Here is a 22,363-nt window from a genome sequence, read left to right as displayed (position 1 = left end):
GCCTTATATTTGTACAGAATTAAAAGAATGGGAGGAGATTAATTTGCAGACAAAGTCCAGAAACACTATGACGCCAATACACCTCTACCCAGATATAACGCTGTCCTCAGGAGCCAAAAAAATCTTACTGTGTTATAGGCGAAACCACGTTATATTGAACTTGCTTTGATCCGCCGGGGGGCGCAGTCCCACCCAACCGGAGCGCTGCTTTACCGCGTTATATCCGAATTCGTGTTATATCGGGTCGCGTTATTTCGGGATAGAGGTGTATTTAAAAAGGGCTCTAGAGGTGATCCCGGCAATTAGAGACCGGTAAGTCTAACATAAGTACCGGGCAAATTAGTTGAAATAATAGTAAAGAATAAAATTGTCAGACACATAGAAGAACATAACTTGTTGGGCAAAAGTCAACATGCCTTACTAATCTATTAGAGTTCTTTGAAGGGGTCAACAAACATGTGGACAAGGGAGATCCAGTGGACATAATGTACTTAGATTTCCAGAAAGCCTTTGACAAGGTCCCTCACCAAAGGCTCTTATGTAAATTAAGTTGTCATGGGATAAGAGGGAAGATCCTTTCATGGATTGAGAACTGGTTAAAAGACAGGGAACAAAGGGTAGGAATAAATGGTAAATTTTCAGAATGGAGAGGGGTAACTAGTGATGTTCCCCAAGGGTCAGTCCTAGGACCAATCCTATTCAACTTATTCATAAATGATCTGGAGAAAGGGGTAAAAAGTGAGGTGGCAAAGTTTGCAGATAATACTAAACTGATCAAGATAGTTAAGACCAAAGCACACTGTGAAGAACTTCAAAAAGATCTCACAAAACTAAGTGATTGGGCAACAAAATGGCAAATAAATTTAATGTGGATAAATGTAAAGTAATGCACATTGGAAAAAATAACCCCAACTATACATACAATATGATGGGGGCCAATTAAGCTACAACTAATCAGGAAAGAGATCTTGGAGTCATCGTGGATAGTTCTCTGAAGATGTCCAAGCAGTGTGCAGCGGCAGTCAAAAAAGCAAACAGGATGATAGGAATCATTAAAAAGGGGATAGAGAATAAGACGGAGAATATCTTATTGCCTGTTAGGTTCACTCCCTCTGGGGCACCTGGCATTGGCCACTGTCGATAGTCAGGATACTGGGCTGGATGGACCTTTGGTCTGACCCAGTATGGCCGTTCTTATGTTCTTATGTACTAGAAAGGAGACAGCTAAGCAAGATAGTAATAGAAGTCTTCCAGCCACTAAAATTAGATATCGTGGGTAGAGCTGGATAAAAAAAAATTGAATTAATTATAAAACCCAGGACTCATGGACAGGCTAAAAAAGGGAAATTGAAGGCAAAATTATTTAGGCAAAAAATAATAGTCTATAGTCTATAAAGTGCCACAGGATTCTTTGTTGCTTTAGGCAAAAAAGTTTTCACTAGCGCTGAGCAAGTAATTTATAACAATTTCTGTTTGTAGAATATTCATGAGCAGATGACTTCTAATTTATTCACTGATATTTTTAAAAGTATTTTATATCTGTGGCTATATTGCAGACAGTATGCTGTAAGTATTCAATACTTGATATTTGCCATCCAAGTTATGTTGCTTCATTATGATTAGTCAGATGAGTCACATTCCAACATTGTTTTCCACAAACATTTGTGTGACATGGACAGTCATTATCAAATATCAGAGGGGTAGCTGTATTAGTCTGTATCCACAAAAACAACGAGGAGACTCCTTGTAGTCATTATCAAAGTTTGATGCATAGGTATTCACCAAAACTGAATTTTAATTTCAAGCACTAAGTTTGCATTAATTCGTTTGGGGAACAAAAATAATCACAAAGGGATCATGTTCATGCTGGAGCAAATTCATTTAAAATTTTGAGCAAATCTTTAAAGATTTTTTGCAATAATTCCCCACCAGTAGCTTTCAAAACACCCCTATTAAATACATCACAAAGAGAGCTGTGCAGAGTGCTAATTTTTAAATTTGCTGGCATATCTGAAAAAATTGTTGTGTGTCAAACAAAATGTTTTGCTACACCAGAAATTAAATATTTTGAACAGATATCAAGATTTTTTAAAATAAAATTAAAGGAAATTTCTAAGTGAGAAGTCATTTTGAATAAAAAAAATCAAAACATTTAATTTAGAAACCATTCAGCAAAATTTACACAAATTCATTAAATGTTTTGGTTGTTCTGAATCTGCATTTTTCACCAAGAAAAGTTTCATCCCAAACATTTTGCACAGCCTCTAGTCACTAGGAGCAACTAACATGGCCATATTTTTAAAAATTTGAGCAAGTCCTTAACAGGAAAGATTAATGGCTATTAGGAGTACAGTCACTAGATCTGTAGCAAGGTTGGACTCAACCTTCAGACCCTCTTTTCAGCCTAGGATGCTCAAATGTTCCAACTATTTTACCCTATAAATTTAAGAGAATCCTGGAAGCCATGATTAACTGGCAGATGAAATTTAAGATTAACTGATTCATCAATTGGATTTCAGACAATAGCACAAATCACTGATTTCATTTTCTGAATTGATTAAATGCCATTGCAACTTCAATGGTCACAACCCTATTAGGTCTGGCAGTTCACTCTGAAAGAAGGAATGGTGGGGAAAACAAATACAAAAGTAAGACTAAAACTGGAGAGAAAAAAACTAAAAAGTCACAAACAACAACAAAAGAAGAGAAATAATGACATCTGCAGAAATAGGAAAAGAAAGAAAATCTATATTGTGTATAGGAACTCTACTCAATAATGACAAGAAGTCATGGACCTGCTAAAAATAAGCTGAAAATCAATCTCTTAAATTAAAAAAAAGTCACTTATGAGTGTATGACTAAAAAGCAACATAAGGATTGTTTAAAATGTAAATAATTTTAAATGACAATGTTGGCTTATAAAAAAATATAAATAGCATTTACTGAAAATTAAATGATAATGGCAAAATTATCCACTAATTTACTATAAGCTTTAGATCTGTCTTGAATAGTTACCAAATTCCATGGTCAAAAAACTGTCTTAAAAGTTCAATAGGAGGCTGAGCTCCATATTTCTCCAATGCAGGCATATTCATATCATCTACAAAGATGACACACTTCTTTCCCATAGGAGGGCCAAATACTCCTTTGCGTCTTTTGTCCAGTCTCGCCATAATAATGTTCTAAAAAACAGGATGGGACCATTTAAAGCATTAATTTAATATGCAGCCCAACTATATTACATAATGGAAAATAGTGTACTGAAACACTTCATGGCTTTAATAATTAAGAAAATCAGAATTGGAAAATACAGATATGAATATTATTTTTTGTAATCCTCTTTGTCTTGTTATTCTACATTTATTTGGTGAGCTTACTGAAATGAAAAAATTATAATCTATTTTAATTTATTTCTGATTTCAAGTTTGTCTCCCTCTGGATTTCAATGATCCTACTCATCTGCTGAAAGTTGAGCATATGCTTAAATGCTCTACTATGTCAGGGCTCAGCACCTCAGAAGATTGAGCCCTAAAAATTTCCCGACCTTAATCTTACAATTTGCTCTTTGTGGGTGAGCATACTGCTACACCCACACAGAACCACAATGGATGTCTACTCATATTTAAATACAGGATCAGGGCCCTAATTTGATAGTGTCAAGGAAACCACTCATGGCAGAGATATAGTACTATCTTGGTGCTCAACAAAGGGAAAATTGGACTGTGGGAAAAATTTCTTTAACAGGAAAAAGAAGAACTATCCACTAACAAAAAATTACTCCAGATTTATGTAGGTTTTCAACACACTGCAATTACAAAAAATATTCAATATATTAAGTAACAGAGCAAACATATGGTACAAATTTTTACAGATTTGGTCACCCTCCTTTGTAATTGTACTCACAATTTTCAATCCAAAGAACCCTGATGGGGCCCATTTGCACTGACATCAGGCAGAAAGGTTTGCACAAGCAAATCCCTTTGTGGGATCAAAACCAAAGCATTTGAATAATCAAAAACTGGGTAGCATTTGAGCAAACAGCATTTGGATATATAAATCAAGTACTATAGTTAGATGATTACAGTAACCATTCATTTTGTCTGGTCAAATGTAGATTGCGCACATCCTCCTGAGTTTTTACACTTACAAAATGCTTAGATTGAGAAACTATATACATAATATCTTAGCTATGAAAGCCAGCGAGCAGGTAACATTTTAGTGTATGCTTTGATAGTACAGCTGTAAATGCTGAAAATTCCAAGTGTTTATTACAATTTTTGGAGTGTGATATCAAAAAAGCAAAGCAAATTTAAACATCAGGTTGTTTTAAAAACTAAAAAAAAAAAAAAAACATCATCCCCCCTGCCCCTCAATTTCACTAATATGTCATTTAGCCACATCCTCGTTCTTAATAATAAGGGTTAGCTTTGTTGAATCATAATAAATCATTTCTGGAACTTTTTTATTACTTTATATTTTTTCCAAAGCTGAGAATTTTTATTTATTTATCTTAGATTTCTAAAATCAAGTCCAGCTTACATCTCTGAACACATACACACAAATGAAAAAAAATACAAAAATTTGTTTGACAAATATCAAACATTAAGAGGCTTAACCCCAATTAAACCAAGCCATATGCTTATCCACTAAGGCAACAACCTCAGCGATCAGATGGGCTCTCAACTATGCCCTGAAGATCAGCAAACATAGGCTCTATGAGACCAAAAGGAGATGTGAATTTCAGGGCCAGAGTAAAGTAAATTGAGTCTATGCTGATATTTTGTTTTTAAACAACATTTCATTGACGTTCCACGAACCATTACTACTATAAAAATATCACAATAAAAGTATCTTGAAATGACAGAGCCAAATCTTATCCACTGAACAAATTCCAAGTAAATTTACATCTCTGTCTATATAATCTCATTGTAATTAATGTTAACCAGCTGTTCCTACCAACCTGGATCTGATTGGCACTGGTCCGTGCTGAAAAATTAATGAAGAATGGAAAGTATCTTTCCTTTTCCAAGTTGTTCATTAACTTATCCTTCACATATGCAGACTTTCCAGTACCTGTTGGTCCCACAAAAAGCAACGGTCTTTGCAAAAAAGAATATAAATTTACATTAGTCAATCAAAAGCAAAATAGTAAATAAAACATACACCCAATTAAACTAAAAATGAAAAACTGAACACATCTGCTCTACTTGTAAATATGTGTAAACCACTGCAAACACCAATAGGTTAAAAATGTGTGTTAAATTTTATTCTTAGTTAGACACTTCTACAACCCCACTGAAATAAAGAATCACTTAAAATTAATGGGGTTGCAGAGGTGTAACTGAAAGTAGAATCAGGCTCGCAAGGTAGAGGGACCTTACTAACAAAGAAATGCATAGTCTGAAATACACTGTATTGTGTCTACACTGTAACCATAATTCAGCTGTTAAAGTCTTTAAGATCAGGAGTAAATAGTTCAGAGGGCCTTGTGCATGATTTCGACACTAGGGTGAATTTTACCCAACAGAAACAGGAAGTTTAGAAATGCCAGCTGGGATTTTTCAGGGACTTTGGTGCTCAACTCCCTTTGAAATTCAATAGAATTTAGAGACTTAACTCTCTTAAGCCCCTTTGAAAATTCCAGCTGTCACCATCAAAACTCCAGAAATTGTTGATATAAGAAGATAATTCACCTTCCATCTTGGGGGAAGGGAGGAAGTTTGATTAGACCTGCAGGGTACAGACAACCCCAGAGTTCCTGGGGGAGAATGGGAGAAGGAAAGGGAGGGGCAAGCCTTTGCTCCACCCCCACTTCACCTAGAACACATATGGAAATTGTCCATTGAAGGAAGAGAGAGCAGGTGGAGAGATTTCTCTGCCTCTCCCTGCTGCAATAAAATGGGGGAGTGGGGAAGAGAGCTGATAATCTCTTATGACCTCTCCCCTTCCTGAATGTGAAGTCCTCAGGGTTTGCAGCAGCCACCTTGCTGCAGTTGCTGCCCCACCATCCCAGGCCAGCCCTGTAATGGAGGTATAATTTCAACTGTTTCCAAGATGCTGTGGGTCTGATTGATGGCCAGTTTATGGGATCAGGAAGGAATTTGTCCCATGAGACCAGATTGACAAGGAGGCATAGTTTTAAGTAAATAAGGAGTAAGGCCAGGAATTTAAAAACTGTATGTTTACCAGTAGAATTTGTAATTCCATTGCAATTTATGACTGATGTTCACTGTGGGTGAGCAACTCAAAGGTATCACCTCCCAGAGGCAAACATGAGTAGAACACCCTATTAGCCTGGAAGAAGAAGGGGAGACCTTAAGACTTCATAGACTGAGGCACCCTTCATGTGTACCATCATTCCCTTTCATGGGGGAAGGGTCAGAGGACTCAGAGAAGGGCTGAATCCTAGGGGTTAGGCAGAAGAGGACCAACCCTAATGTTTAGTTTTTTGGCATGGAGGCCATTTAACCCTGAACAGGACCCACATGTACACCTAGTGTTTGAGAAGGGAGTTAAAGGAAGGTTACTCAACCTGTGCAGTAACTGAGGTTCTTTGAGATGTGTGTCCCTATGCGTGCTCCATTGTAGGTGTGGCAGCACCTCCTGCACCTGGGATGGAAGATCTTCATCAGCTGTGCTTGTTGGATGGCACATGCTCACCTTCCTCATCTCACACCATGAGTGGGATGTATATATAGCACTGGTCCAACCGCCTCCTAGTTCCTTCTTTGCTACAGAACTTATGTTTCAGCTCCAAAGCAGAGGGGAGGAGGGTAGGTAGTGGAGCACCCACAGGGACACACTCCTTGAACAACCACAGTTACTGCACAGGGTGAGTAACCTTCTCTTCTTCTTTGAGTGATGTCCCTATGGGTGCTCCACTGTAGGTGACTAGAAAGCAGTGTCCCTAATTGGAAGGCTGGGGTTTTGGAATGGCATTTACTGCAGATGATAGGACAGTATCATCTGAGTATCTGCTGAGGCATCCTGAGTAATGGCATAGTGACAGACAAAAGTGTCCGCTGATGCCCATGTGACCACTTTGCAAATGTAAATAACTGGAATATTACTGAGGAAAGCAATAGAGATGAAGAGTGAGTGGTTGGAATGTGCTCTAGTTCCAGGAGGAGGCTGTCATTTGTGTAGCTGGTAGGACAGATGTAAACACCAAGAGATCCACTTTGAAAGGCATTGCTTAGAGATGGCTGCACCTTTGGATCTTTTGGCTGTTGAGAGGAATAAGCACGGTGATTTTTGGAAAGGTTTAGTTCTGACCAAGTAGAAAGCTAATGCTCATCTGACATACAGGGTATGCAATGCTGTCTCCTGTTGGTTGCTGTGAGGCTTTGCGAAGAAGCAAGGAAGGTGGATAGATTGATTGAGATGGAAAGAGGATGGTACCCTAGGTAAAAATTTTGGACATGGACATAGAGTAACCTTGTCTTTATGAAAAACTGTATATGGGGGGTATGCCATACGGGCTCCAATTTCACCAACCCGTTGGGCAGAGGTGATAGTGACAAGAAATGCCATTTTCATAGATAAGTGAATGTAGGAACATGTTGCTATTGGTTTGAATGGGGGTCTTGTAAAACAGCATAGAAAGAGGCTAGGTCCCAAGCAGGGGTTACATCCCATATGTGAGGGTAAAGATTTTGGAGGCCCTTCAGGGACTGTTTCGTGAGTGGGTGGTTGAAGACAGAGTGGCTGTCTATGTGGCAGTGAAAGGTTGTGATAGCTGCCAAATACACACAGATGGAGCTGGTGGATAATCCCAACTATTTAAGGTGTAAAATATATTCCAGGATAAGTGATAATGGAGCATTCATTGTGTCGACCTGATAGGAGGTACACCACAATTGGAATCTAGTCCATTTTTGGAGGAAAGTGCTTCTAGTCATGTCATGTCACGTCTGCTATTCAAGAGTACTTGTTTATTTATATACTTGCTTATGAACAGGTTATTTCCGAATCCTGGAACCATGGAGAAGCCATGTTTTCAGGTGGAGCAGCTGTACATTGGTGCTATCCACATCCTGAGAAAGAAATCATGGAGTTAGGCGAAGAGAGATCGGAGAGCATACTGTCATGCAAAGGAACTAAGTATACCAGACCTGTTGTGGCCAGGTCAGAGCTATAACAATGTTCGGTCCCAGTCCCTCTGTATCTTGTGGAGTACACGAGACAGAAGGGGAAAGGGAGGAAAGACCTAGATTAGCAGAGCATACCATACGATGAGGAATACATCTCCCAGGGATCCGTGCCCCAGTCCCGTTCTCAAGCACAATTGAGGGCAGCAGGCATTATCTAGTGTGTCAATAGTGGGGAATCCCCAGCAGTTGAAAATGTGCTGAAGGACTCAAGCATCCAGTTCCCACTCGTGATCATGGGAGAATCGCCTGCTCAATGAGTCCCCAGTGGTGTTCTGGTGTCCAGGGAGGTATGCAGCTCAGATGGTAATGCCATGTTGGATACACCAGTTCTATAATTTCAGTGCCGCTGAGCATAAAGAGGGGCACTTGCTCTGCCTTGCATGTTGATGTAAAACATGCAGGTGATATTGTCCGTCATGACTCTCATGGTGCGATGTGCGATCAATTGGAGAAAGTGTTGGCAGGCATTGCAGACTGCCCGTAGCTCTAGGAGGTTGATGTGCAGGGTGGATTCGGTGAAAGACCATCTGCCCTTGTTTGTGTGATTGCAAAGGTGCACTCCCCAATCAATTATGGATGACTCATGGATGGTGCTGGTTGAAGGAAAGGAATACCAACACAAACATTTTTGGGCTGAGTCCACCAGAGTAGTGAGTCCTTGACCATCATAGGCATGGAAAGGAGTTCATGCAGGCTGTGTCTGTGATGGACATAGACTGTAGGCAGCACACCTGAAGGCAATGCATGTGTAAACCTGCATGTTTTACCATGAAGGCAGGGCTGGCTCCAGGCACCAGCTTACCAAGCAGGTGCTTTGGGTGGCCACTTTGTTTGGCTGCTTGGGGCGGCCAAACCCCTGGAGCCGGCCCTGCATGAAGGTGGCTACCACCATGTAGCAGAGTAGCTGGACTCACGTCCTGGCTGAGATCTGGGGGCAGGTTCTGACCTTGGATACAAGATTGACTGTAGTCAAGAATCTGTGAGTTGGGAGGAAGGCTGAAAGCATGTATGACATCCAGTTGTTCCCCGATAAACTCTAGACATTGCACCACTGTCAGTGTAGATTTCTCCAAGTTTATACAAAGGCTGAGACTCAAGAAAAGGTCCATTGTCATACGAATGGTGCAAAGGGTGTCAGTTTCAGATGGGGCCTTGAGGATACAGTCATCCAAGTATGGAAAGGTGACAACACCCTCTTTGTGCAGGGAGGCAGCGATGACTGCAAGGACCTTGGAGGACACATGAGATGCTGCCAACAGTCAGAAGGGCAGTACCTTGTACTGATAGTGATTGGTCCCCATGATGAACTGGAGTACCTGTCTGTGAGCAGGATGTATTGTGATATGAAAATACGTGTCTTGGAGATTGAGGGCTGAGAACCCAATCCCCCTGTTCCAGTGCTGGGATAATGGTGTAGAGGGTAACAATCTTGAAGCATTGCAGTTTGACAAACTTGTTTAGATTTTGAAGGTCTAGGATTGGTTTCCCTTGCTGGATTTCTTTTGGACCAGAAAGTAAAGAGAGTAAAAACCCTTCAACTCTGTACTGGGATGGGACTGGTTCTATAGCTCCTAGTCACAGAAGATGATTTATCTCATCTCGTAGGATGGGTTTGTGAGAAGTGTCCCTGAAGAGAGACAGGGAAGGAATGTGGTGGGGTGGGGTGGGATAGATAGGAAGGGGATGGAGTATCCTTCCCTAATGATCTCCAGAACCCACTTGTCTGAGGTAATGAGCCGCCATGATGGAAAGAAAGGGGTTAGGTATTTGCCAAACTGGTGGGATGTGGAAGACAGTTGATGTGACTAAACAGGGGATGGCTTCTCGGGGCCTTGACCACAACTTCAAAATTGCTGTTTGGTTGGAGGTGCATGAGAAGTAGCTCCCTGTGGAGTTGTATGTCTGCATTTGGTAGGGGGCTTCTGTCAATGTTGCTGGGTATCATATTGTCCTTGGGGAGTGTATTGCAGTGGTGGGGATCATGGAGGAAGTTGATACTTCCCTGGGCGTCTCGTTGGTGCTGGAGTGTAAATGCCCAGAGAACGAAGAGTTGCTTGGGAGGCCTTAAGGGAATGTAGGGAGTCATCTGTACACACCATGAATAATTTGGAGCCCTCAAAAGGTAGGTCTTCAATGGTGGTTTGTATCTCCTTCAGAAAGCAATGCAGCCATGATGCCCGTCTCATGACAATGGTGGTTGTGATGGAATGGGCAGCGGTATCCGCAGAGTCCAGAGAGACTTGCAAAGCTGTCCTTCACATTTGTGTGCCTGGAGTTGTTCTTTTTTGTCATCAGGAAGGTCTTGACAGAATTCCTGTATTTTAGAGTAGTTGGTGTAATTATACTTGGCCATAAAAACACTGTAATTGGATAAATGGAACTGGAGAGTAGCAGATGAATAAGCTTTGTGTCCAAACAGGTCCATCGTTTCCAGTCTCTATTATGGTGGACATGTCGAGGTTGGTATTGGTGTCCTTTTTCTTGCACGACATTGACAACCAAGGAATTTGGGATGGAGTGAGAAAACAGAAATTCAAAGTCCTTTGTGGGAACATAATATTTTTTGTCCATCCGCTTGCAAGTCAGTGGGATGGATGCTGGGGTCTGCCAGAGCACCTTGGCAGAATCGAGAAGGCCTCATTGATAGGGAGGGCTATTTTTGCGGAGGAGGATGTGTGCAGGATGTCAAGCAGCTTATTTTATTGGTTCTTCACCTCCTCCAAAGGAATGTGGAGGGAGTCTGCAATCCTGCAAAATAACTCCTGGAAATGTTTGAAGTCATCAGCTGTAGTAGGGGGTGGAGGCATGATCTCCTCTTCTTCTCCTGATGAGACTAAATGGAATGGTGGTGGAATTTTCTCCTCTTGTTCTTCCTCCTCATCCACCATAAGGAAAGGCTCAGCTTCTGGTGGTCAAGAGATCAATGGAGAAGGTGAAGGCCTCTGATTTTTGGTCTGTGGCAGGCTTCCCAAACTGTGCTCTGTACACGGCCCAAGGATCTCAGCATGGCCAATGCTGAGGGAGTTGCACGTGGGGCTGCACAGAGGGTGGTCCATACCAGGGCCCTTGTCCAATGGTAGGTTGTGGGTAGTATGTAGAGAGGAGGACTTTGAGCCTGTCTCAAGTGTGAGGGTGGGATAGATTACTCCTCTTCCTCCTCCACGTCACTAGGGAACAGAGGTGTCATCCTTGGAGGGGAAAGGGTAGAGTGGTGACATTTCTGGCAAAGAGGATGGAAGTGGAGGGATGTCATGTCTGAGAAGTGGTGACTCAGGCAAATCAGAGACAGATAGGTCTTTGGGGTATCTAAACTCTTGGGGAGGAGGAAAGAGCATCATTGTCACTGGCGCATGTATCAGTGCTGAGGGAGAGGTACATTCTCCTGAGCAGCCAGCAGAAGGAGTTGAAGACTTCCTCGGTGCTGAGGGCTTGCTCAGTGCGGCAGACTTGCTCGGTGCCAAGGGCTTGCTCAGTACGGCAGACTTGCTCGGTGCCAAGGGCTTGCTCAATACTGAAAAGGACATCAGCACCAGTAGAGTTGTCAGTACCAGCGATTTAGTTGGTACCGCACTGCCTGAGGTAGGTCTGATTGGCACAGTTGGCACCAGTTTCAAAGGTCTTGTGTCTTGGTCTCTAACACCGAGAGATGGTGCCCAGGGCTGGAGATCTGTCAGGTCAGGGTCTTTAGACTTTTGGTGAGCACTGGTAACAGAGGTACTCAGATGGGCCCTGGAGCTATGACCCATCTCTGAGGATGTCGAAGCAACCAACCTTGCAGGGGATGGTGTTCCAGCAGGCGGTGTCTCAGCAGGTGATGAGGGATCCTGTTTTTCTTCCATCGGAACGAGGAAGAGAAGACTTCCTTTTAGAAGGATGAGGCAAATGAAAGTCAGTAGATGACCCAGTGGAGCATGAGGGCCATGGAGGGGTAGTGTCTGGGCCGGGGTCCGATGGTGGACACAGTGATTTCTCCAGAAGGAGAAGTTGCAACCGAATGTCCTGGTCTTTTCTGGCCCGGGTAGTGAGGTCGTGGCAATGAGCACACTTTTGCAGGACATGTCCCTCTCCCAGGCAGTGAATGCACTGTGGGTGACCGTCCATTACCCGGAAGGCAAACCGGCAAGTTACACACCTCTTAAACCTAGGAGAGCCAGGCATAAGGGTGAAGAAAAAGCTCCCCAGCAGGGAAGGGCAGGAAGCAGGGGAAAAACACAAAATATAAACTAACTAATGGGGAGGTTAGAAGGCATAAAAGCAAAAAAATTATATATATTGTGACAGACCCAGACCAGTGGGATACAGGAGTCTGGTAGAGGGCAAATATACTGGTCACTGGATGAGTAGTTTTCTGTTCCCTGAGTGACCAGAGAAGGGGCTGCACTAGAGTAATCAGGAACCTGCTAGAACCAGTTAAGGCAGGCAGGCTAATTAGGACACCTGGAGCCAATTAAGAAGCTGCTAGAATCAATTAAGGCAGGCTAATCAGGGCACCTGGGCTTTAAAAAGGAGCTCACTTCAGTTTGTGGTGCGAGTGTGAGGAGCTGGGAGCAAGAGGCGCAAAGAGCTGAGAGGGTGTGCTGCTGGAGGACTGAGGAGCACAAGCGTTATCAGACACCAGGAGGAAGGTCCTGTGGTGAGACTAAGGAAGGTGTTTGGAGGAGGCCATGGGGAAGTAGCCCAGGGAGTTGTAGCTGTCATGCAGCGGTTACAGGAGGCACTATAGACAGCTGCAGTCAACAGGGCCCTGGGCTGGAACCCGGAGTAGAGGGCGGGCCCAGGTTCCCCCCAAACCTCCCAATTGACCTGGTCTGTGGGTTCTTCCAGAGGGAAAGGTTTCTGGGCTGTTCCCCAACCCACATGGTGAATCTCTGAGGCAAGAAAATCTGCCAATAAGTGCAGGACCCACCAAGATAGAGGAGGAACTTTGTCACAATATATATATAGATCAAAAAGAAAGAACTAACTACTAAAACTAACAGGTAAGGCACTATCTAACAGGTCAAAAAGGATAAGTAGGCTTTGCTGCGGATTCCGTCTCAGACCAAAGGTGGTGGAAAAGGAACTGGGGGGGAGGGTGTTGGACTGTGCAGCACTATATATACATCCCGCTCATGGTGCAAGGTGAGGAAGGTGGGCATTTGCAGTCCAACAGGCACATCTGATGAAGATCTCCAATCCCAGGCACAGGGGGCACTGCAGCACCTACAGTGGAGCACCCAAAGGGACATCACTCAAAGAAGAACTTCTCCTTTAAAGTTAAAAGCTATTAAAGTTGCAGCTTTCTGCTTTAAAATCCATCCCTGGATTATCTTTGTTTCATTTTCCTGCATGTCCTAATCATTTAATTCATGACTAACTCATCTTTAACTCATGACTAATTTAAGAAAAATTAAGAGAAATGTAATTTTAAAAGAAAAAGAAAGGAGGCACCAAATCTCAGCAGCCATCCTAACAATATCAGTGGAACAGTGTGGGACGGATATACTGAATGCTGGATTATAAGAAGTCAAAGACTTTAAAACTAAAAAGTTTATAGAAAGAATGTAATCAGATGCTTGAAAGTCTGTTTTTGTTTATTGTCTAATGGGCCAAGAACAGTATATTCTAATAGAGATACATTCTGGGGGCCTGATACAGAAGTATTAAAGTCAATAGAAAGACCCCATGGATTTCAGTGGTCCTTGGATAAGGGTCTATATGAACAACAATGAAATCATTCAACGTTTCGCATGAAATAGATGTTCTTACTTTCCATGGGTAATGCATAAGTCCATCAAATAGGTATATCTGACTGTATCCATCGTTGGGACTATGAGATCTTGAATCTTAACATTTTTGTCATCACTATATTTAATGCTTTTAATGGCTTCATTCCAATGCACCCAGCGCCCTTTGCCTTTCAACTAAGAAGAAATACAGATTTCAATTACAGTGGAAAATACAGTGCTGACATAATATGTTCAAAAGGTTTTCTTAAGCACTTCATTCTTTTACAAGTTAATATTACATTAAGTATTTCAGGTGCTTATGTATTTATTTTCCTCATTGCACTAGTGATGAGCAAACCTTAAAAGGAATGGAGGATCATTTTAGAAATGGATGTTCAGACCCCCTTCCTTCCCCTACCTCTCTAGGACCCTGTTATCCAGGAAAATACTTACATATGGGCTTAAGCATATGCATAGTTCCATTGAAGACATCAGGTCTATAAATATGCTTAAATTTTAAGCATGTGCTTTCCTCTATATGAAACTCAAAAACTCCAAGGGCCTCAACTGCAGCTGAACTGAAATGCAGCACAGTCTAGACACGCCTTATGTAGACTGGGTAGACATTTACTAAAAAGCTCTGTTTAGAAAGTCAGTGCATTAATTCTTTTTAAAAGAAAAACTGATTATTAAATAAAATAAATTTATTGTCTCTACTCTGCTCTGGTTAGGCCTCAGCTGGAGTATTGTGTCCGGTTCTGGGCACCGCATTTCAAGAAAGATGTGGAGAAATTGGAAAGGGTCCAGAGAAGAGCAACAAGAATGATTAAAGGTCTTGAGAACATGACCTATGAAGGAAGGCTGAAAGAATTGGTTTTGTTTAGTTTGGAAAAGAGAAGACTGAGAGGGGACATGATAGCAGTTTTCAGGTATCTAAAAGGGTGTCATAAGGAGGAGGGAGAAAACTTGTTCACCTTAGCCTCTAAGGATAGAACAAGAAGCAATGGGCTTAAACTGCAGCAAGGGAGGTCTGGGTTGGACATTAGGAAAAAGTTCCTAACTGTCAGAGTGGTTAAACACTGGAATAAATTGCCTAGGGAGGTTGTGGAATCTCCATCTCTGGAGATATTTAAGAGTAGGTTAGATAAATGTCTATCAGGGATGGTCTAGACAGTATTTGGTCCTGCCATGTGGGCAGGGGACTGGACTCAATGACCCCTCGAGGTCCCTTCCAGTCCTAGAATCTATGAATCTATGAAAACCAATAGTTGTTCATTTACTCCATTAAGGGCCCAATCCTGTTTCCATTAAAGCCAGTCAATCCTGCCCCCAAAGGATTCTAAGAAGCTAACATTTCCACCTAGCTTCTTTCTTCTCTCACTTAGATTTTAAGGATCTATTTGAACTACTCTAAAAATGAGCAATCAGTAAATCTCATACCTCATACATATAGTCATAGACCAAGCCTTTCTCATCAAAGGGACAGTCCCATTTACCCACAGCTGCTGGCACTGGATGAGCCTCAGACTTTCCTGCTAGAATATCCCTCATAAAGATATCAAAAAGGACTCGGCTGTCACTGTCACAAGTCCCACCAATGGACCAAACCATGGAGAAAGCAAAGCAAGCCTGTGAGTACAAGGAGATAAACAATTACCATTCAAAAATGATAACTACCGTATGATCTGATCAACATATAAAATTACAAGGAATACTATTATGTTGAAAAATGCTCATGGCGGCCATCATGTGGGTCTTTGAGCCAAAAACATTCACAAACCTAGTTAAGGATAAATCCTCTTCTTTCAGGTTCAGCAGAAGAAGCAATTAAGCCCTTTTGTGTAGTGAGACAGTTGGAAACAATTGAGGATACCACACAAGGCACTGAGCCATGTGGATTGAGGGATTCCTTTGATTGCAAACCCTAGGACTAGGAGTTTTGTTTTTGCAAGGGGAATGTGTCTGTTTTAGAGGAGAAAGCCAGCAGAGCCTTTATGTGGGCTTAGTCTTTGAGCACTTTCTGGTGCTCCTTGCACCAGGGATTAATTTCATGTATGGATTCTACTAAGACCATAAAACAAGTAAAGCAAAGCATAAGCAGTTTGTAAATAGCTGAAGATCCCAAGCATCATTTCAGACTGATATTCATTTTGGAGCTCTCTATTCATGTCAATCTCTAAAGAACATTTTAAGATTAATGTATGCCTCAGAAATGGCTTTTCTCACACCATGAAACTTCTGCACAACCTGACAAATGCATTGCTATAATGTGCACATCATTCTTTACCCAACATGTGATCATGTACCTGCCTTTAGCTAGCTGCTTGGTCTTAAAACACGAGTTAATTAAAACAAAATGTTCTAAATTAATTGACAACAGATAGGAAAATGGTTGAAATATATCTGTCTAGGTACTTATAAATCCCTTATCACTGTGTTTGAGCACCACCCAAGTTTTAGAGAAGTAGCAACAAAACAGTCACTCAACTCTCTTCTTTCACCTACCAAGTTAAAGTGAACTTGAATAGTCAGCAGAAGAGTGTGTGTGTGCACACGAAGTGTATGGATGTGTAATGCTTGCTCACGTGTGATGCACTTATTGCAGGGAAGCCAAGATGAGGAGATTAATTTTGCAAGAGACCTGTTACCAATTATTTGTTCTTTTTCTTTTTTAAAATACATCCAGTAAAAGACCAACCATAATCCATGTGCGGATGTTTTTGTTGGTAGGATCCTGTTGCACAGTTTGACAAAGTAACATTTCAAAAAGTCGAGTGAGAGACACTACAGCATTGCTGTTGCTTGTGGGAACCAGCTCCTACAAGACACAAAGAATGGAAAATGATTGTTATCACAGTATCAAATACTTCTCACAAATCTTAGTATATCTTTTGGAAAAACAATTAAATTATATATTGCCTCTACAGAAAAAACTTAGGGGCAAGTGTTTTTCTTTTAGTTTCAAAATCCTTTTCCCTTGTCCTGTCCCTGAAAAGCCACCCTCTTAATCTGTAATATTAATTATGACAATAATGCATCTTTTAAAAAATTAGACACAATTAATACAATCGTATAGGTGCAGCATGGGGAGCACCACTTATTGTATGGCATGTTGGACATCACATAAAATGCTTTCCCTAACATAAAACAATCCTCTTCCCTCCCCTCAAACTTCTGGTGAGATTACTTTTCACTCGTTACGATAATGGTTAGCTTTTAAATATCTTTTACCTACAAATGTCACCTAATAGTCTTGGTCAAGTTTTCCAAGTTGGGCAAAGTAGTTGCCCTCTCAAAATCAGGTGCATCTGCTGCATATGCAAAAACCTGCCATGACCATCGCTGAGTATTCTGTCACAGGACACAGAGAGTGGAATGGAAACATCAACATAATTATTGTGGTCAAAATAAAAACAAAAAAATACCTTGCACTGTTGTTTACGAAATCTTAAAGCTGGTGGTATTAACCAGTTAAAAAGTTCTTGCAGAAGATCTTGTTGTTCCTTTTGTCTCAGGGGTTCAGGTAAGCTGTTCAACCAAGAGGTTACAAGAGGCATCCAGCCTAGCTGTAATGGCTCCAAATAAATCATGCCACAACGACTGACTGTAGCTGGCTAAAGAAGAATAGTAAATTTACTTTTAAGACCACGCCCATGCATCATTATATATTGTATAATTGTGCAATTATGGATTAAATGTTAAACTTACTGAAGCCTGGGAAAGGTCCATTGTTTCAAAGATCAGACTCATCTGAGGAGACATTTGGATGATTTCCCCACTCATCAAACAAAGCTAAATATGAAGAAGAGTTAATTTAATAACCATGGTTATGAATATTAGTAAAATCTTATATAACAACAATCTGTTTAACTTGTAAATTAATGTGTTTCTATCTTTGGATGATCTCCATATCGAAATGAGTGAAGCTTACAATAGCAAATGGGAAAAACAAGCCATTACCCATCGCAACATACAACAATCATTTGAAACAGTAACCAATTTCCTTTCTCTTTGGGCCAAATTCTGTGCTTTTGCCACTCACATCATTTGTCCATTAATTGTGGAAATAGGAATTGTAGCTATATTACAGGACTCAAATGATCTTTCAGACCCTGCTAGAAGAGGAAATCACAGGTAAAGGACTAATATTGGACCTGATTTTTCTCACTTATACCAGCTTTACACTAATTAATATATTGACTTCAGTGGAGTTACTTCTTATTTACACTGGTGTGAGATGTGAATCAGACCCATTGCCCTTTCTGTAAGCTTCACAAAATTACTGAAGTTTTACACATTTATTTTTCAACAACAAAAATATTGATGAAAATGTTTAATAAACTAGGAGAAACTCATGCTTCAAACTGCAAAGTTTAAGTTTTTCCAGGAAAACCCCATGATAATTATTTTCATGACCAGTGAAGTTGTCTAGGCACTGGTTCTGGACTGCTCATCAGAAATTAAAATGTTCAGTTCCTGAGACTCAGCACAACTGTAGCACCAACACCAGTCACAGTTCCCAGCACTGCCCAGTCACAGTTCCCAGCACTGCCACCTGCTAGGTCCACCCACCACTTAAAGTCGGTATCTTCCTGCACTGGATGGGAACAGGAGAGGATGGCAAGTGTCTAACTTGCACAATGTAGAACATAAGTCTGCCTCAGCCTGTGCTATAACATAGCACAGGATAGCCTGATGTAGATACTATGAGACACCACGCCAAAATAGTATAGGCTCACAAAATGGCCTCTGATTTGGGAACCTAACTTGGGATACCAAGGGGCTGTTTTTCAGAGGTGCTGTGCACCCACAACTCTAACTGAACTCAGTGGGAGTTGTGAGTACACCGCAACTTTGAAAATCAGGCCCCATGTGTCTGAAGTTGGGCATACAAAAATATAGACACCCACAACTGGAGATCATTTTTGAAATTTTGGGTTGTAAGGTCTTCCAGAGAAGAAATATCATTAAACTATAGGTTCTTTTTCTTTTAAATCCCATTTATAAATTTGGCATTTTTGTGACAAGATTAGAACATATGTTTGATTAGGAAATGTGATCAAATTAAATACCTTATTCTACGATATAAAACAACCAACCAACCAACAAAACCCCACAAACAACTCTCCTGACATATATCTCTCTCATAAAAACACAAGTTAATCACAAGCCTACTCAACTGGTTCCATTCTACCTCAGGTGCAGTTATAGCTACAAGTGCTGTTTTCTTTTATATGCAGATTTATGTTTCTTAAGTGGCACAGCATTTTCTTTAGACATTTATAACACCAATGTTTTACCTTTTTGTTGTCATCCAGTACTGTGTTCATACTTTCTATCCACAGAGTATCAATAGGACCATCAAAAACAACCCATTTGCGTTCAGGTGTCTCAGCTAAAGCAAATTCTCTGAAAGTATTGGCAACAATACCATCTGTCCACTAGACCAGGAAAAAATGGAAACGGACATTTTAAAAAATTCTAAATCTAAAGTCAATGGGAGTACTCACATGCTTACGTATTTTGCTGGATCAGGGCTCTATTTAGCTCATGTTAATGAACAAAACAGAGAAGAACTAAGTAAAAACACTGAGAAGTGTTAAGAACTATTAAAAACCATTATTGACCCTTTGCCAAGCAGTAACAGAATTCAGGGCTTTGCAAGTCTCAGGGCTGGTTTACAGTACCGGGTAAGTCAACCTAAGATACACTACTTCAATTACATGAATAACGTAATTGAAGTTGACGTAGCTTAGGTCGACTTACCACAGTGTCTACACCCTGCTGTGTCGATGGAAGATGCTCTCCCGTCGACTTACCTTACTCTTCTCAGGGAGCTGGTATACTGGAGTCAACGGGAGAGCGCTCTGCCATCAAGTTAGCGGGTCTTCACCAGACCCACTAAATCGACACCGCTGCATCGATCACAGCAGTGCTGATCTACCGGTAAGTGTAGACATGGCCTCAGTTTCCCATCTGGAACAGAAACTGGTGACAAAAAAAATCAGGTATTGTCTTAGTGTAATTTGTTTACAAAAATTACACAAGTCTTGTTTCCTCAAACAAGGGGTGGTAATGAAGAACACACAGACAACTCCTTCTTGCAGAAAGTTGAAATAAGGCACCTCTTCCCTGTCTCCAAAAGCAGCCACACTAATTCCTGGTGCCTCTTTATGGCGGGTGTCCAGTGCAGGTACTCGTCACAGAGGGGATACAATTCCCTGATAAACAGGAGTTGGAAGAAGATTTAGGGGAAAGCATCCTGGGAAAAGAGGGGTTGGGGCTGCTAATGTCTGGTACAGTGGAGACAACATTCCATTTTTCCAGAACCCTTAGCCTTCTCATGAGGGAAAGGCAGCAACATTTCAACAAAGGACAGGGACCAGGTTGGGAAGGGGGAAGGCTGATGGGAGCCCTCCCAAACAGGTAGAACTGATTAAGGAATGAATGATGACCTGCACTGTATGATTTATTGCCTGGTATTCCCAGATATGTTAAGTGAAAAAAGCTGTGCCCTAATTAAACCACATCCATTGCATCTTGTTTTTCTTCCTGTGTGGCCATGAAAAAGTAGCTATCTTGCACCTCTCTCTCACTCCAAGGCGTCATACAAATTTCACTACTTCACAGACAGTCTCCTCTTCCTGTGTCACACTCTGAGTTTTATATACTGGAAAACTCTAGACCAAATGTTTATCTACACAGTTTTTGTATGGCTTTAATTATATTGGTTTGGAAACTGATATAGTTAAACTGGTATAACTCCCTAGTGTAGACGCAGTTATATCTGTATAAATATACTTGTATCACTATAGCTCAATCCCATACATTTATAAAAATAAGCTATTCTAGTATAAGCACCTTTATACTGGTATAACTGCTTCCACACTAGGGCTGTGCTGAGTTAACTGCAGTGGAATAAAAATCACACCCCTAACCAAAAATGTTAAAGCAGTACAAAAACTGTATGTAGACTATGCCCAAGGCTGCCAGTGGAGACCACGTGGCTCTAAAAGATGAGCCTGGGGGTCTACCCTGCTTCAGTGCAGCTGCTCTGCAGGAACCTCAGCACCTCTACTGCCATACACAGAAGAGCACTTTAACCCACACAATACCTTCTGTGTGCGGTTACAGCACAGCATCATTAGCTCTTTTTGTAGGGAGTTTCATCCTGACAATTTATACATTAGTGACTAGGGTTACCATACGTCCGGATTTTCCTGTACATGTCCGGCTTTTTGGGCCTCAAATCCCTGTCCAGGAGGAAATCCCAAAAAGCCAGACATGTCCGGGAAAATAGGGAGGGAGGGGCCGGCGGTGCTCGGCTGGGGGCCGGGGGCCGGGGCCAGGGCCAGCGGTTCGGGGCCAGAGCCGCTGGGGCTGGCAATGCTCGGCCGGGGGCCGGAGCCGCTGGGGCCGGTGGTGCGGGGCCGCGGCCGGTGGTGCTCGGCCGGGGCTGGCAGTGCTCGGCCGGGGGCTGGGGGCATGGGGCCGGGCTGGTGGTGGTCAGCTGGGGGCCGGGGGCCAGGGCCGGCGGTGCTCGTCCGAGGCCGGGGGGCAGCGCCCCAGGGCCCGAGCCGAGCCGGGTGGGAGATGCTGGGGCCAGAGCCTCTTGGCCTGGGCCGGCCGGCCGCCAGAGGGAGCCACTCGGCTGGAGGGGCCGGACTGGGCCGGCCGGTCTGGGCCGCGCCTCCTTGCACCCCCCCGCCCCAGCCCCAGCCCCAGCTTACCTGCTGCCTGCCTGCTTCAGGTTTCCCGCTAATCAAATGGTCGCGGGAAGTGGGGGAGGAGGAGGGGCAAAGCGTTCAGGGGAGGGGAAGGAGTTGGGGCGGGGCTGGGGCAGGGGCGGAGTTGGGGCGGGGCCGGGGCCCCGTGGAGTGTCCTCTTTTTGGACACTTAAAATATTGTAATCCTATTATTGACCCCTAACATGCAAGCCATTAGCACCTTTTGCCATAACAACGTATATTTGCCTTTGGTCCAGTTATTTATAAATTTTAAAAAATTCTGCTCTCAGGGTACATCTTCACAGCAGTTAACTCGATTGATCAACACCAGGGTCTGAGGACCCAAGTCAGGCTAGCCTGAATGTGAGCAGCCACACTTCAAAGCCATACCTGTGTTACTGTGTCCTCACTAGTACTACTATGCTCCCTCAGTGTATGCTGGTCAGTTTTCTGGGGGCAACTCCCATGGTTCTTTGTGCTGCAGTAAGATGAGCTGCTCAATGAATTGTGGGAGAACTTGCCTGTCCTTCTGAGTACACTGGGGAAATCATGGAAAAAGTACTGGAGTACTATCAGCACTTGATAATTTAGCCTGAGTCCTCACTGAAGAGTGGGTGGATTACCAGCATAAGCAACAAAGATTCTGTAAGAGTCCTGTGGCACCTTATAGACTAACAGATGTATTGGAGCATGAGCCTTTGTGAGTGAATACTCACTTCGTCGGAAGGCTTCATGCTCCAATACATCTGTTAGTCTATAAGATGCCACAGGACTC

At 42.3% G+C, this 22,363-nt stretch overlaps 1 protein-coding gene across 2 annotated transcripts in view; it reads right to left on the bottom strand.

The window, feature by feature from the left end:
• The window catches only part of DNAH12 (dynein axonemal heavy chain 12), a 169,257-nt gene that overhangs the window by 74,814 nt on the left and 72,080 nt on the right, over window positions 1–22,363 (bottom strand). For both annotated transcript variants that reach the window (XM_054036279.1, XM_054036278.1), the window contains exons 31-38: window positions 19,162–19,302; window positions 17,570–17,653; window positions 17,287–17,475; window positions 16,560–16,679; window positions 15,302–15,490; window positions 13,902–14,056; window positions 4,961–5,099; window positions 3,016–3,182 (exon numbers count right to left, since the gene is read on the bottom strand). In XM_054036279.1, coding sequence (XP_053892254.1) covers window positions 3,016–3,182; window positions 4,961–5,099; window positions 13,902–14,056; window positions 15,302–15,490; window positions 16,560–16,679; window positions 17,287–17,475; window positions 17,570–17,653; window positions 19,162–19,302 — 1,184 coding nt within the window. The remainder of the gene's footprint in view (window positions 1–3,015; window positions 3,183–4,960; window positions 5,100–13,901; window positions 14,057–15,301; window positions 15,491–16,559; window positions 16,680–17,286; window positions 17,476–17,569; window positions 17,654–19,161; window positions 19,303–22,363) is intronic.

Source organism: Malaclemys terrapin, chromosome 7 (genome assembly GCF_027887155.1).
Source record: "Malaclemys terrapin pileata isolate rMalTer1 chromosome 7, rMalTer1.hap1, whole genome shotgun sequence".
NCBI classification, from domain to species: domain Eukaryota; kingdom Metazoa; phylum Chordata; order Testudines; family Emydidae; genus Malaclemys; species Malaclemys terrapin.
The sequence above is the reverse complement of the archived record's forward strand: the minus strand, read 5'-3'. Positions and strand labels throughout refer to the sequence as shown.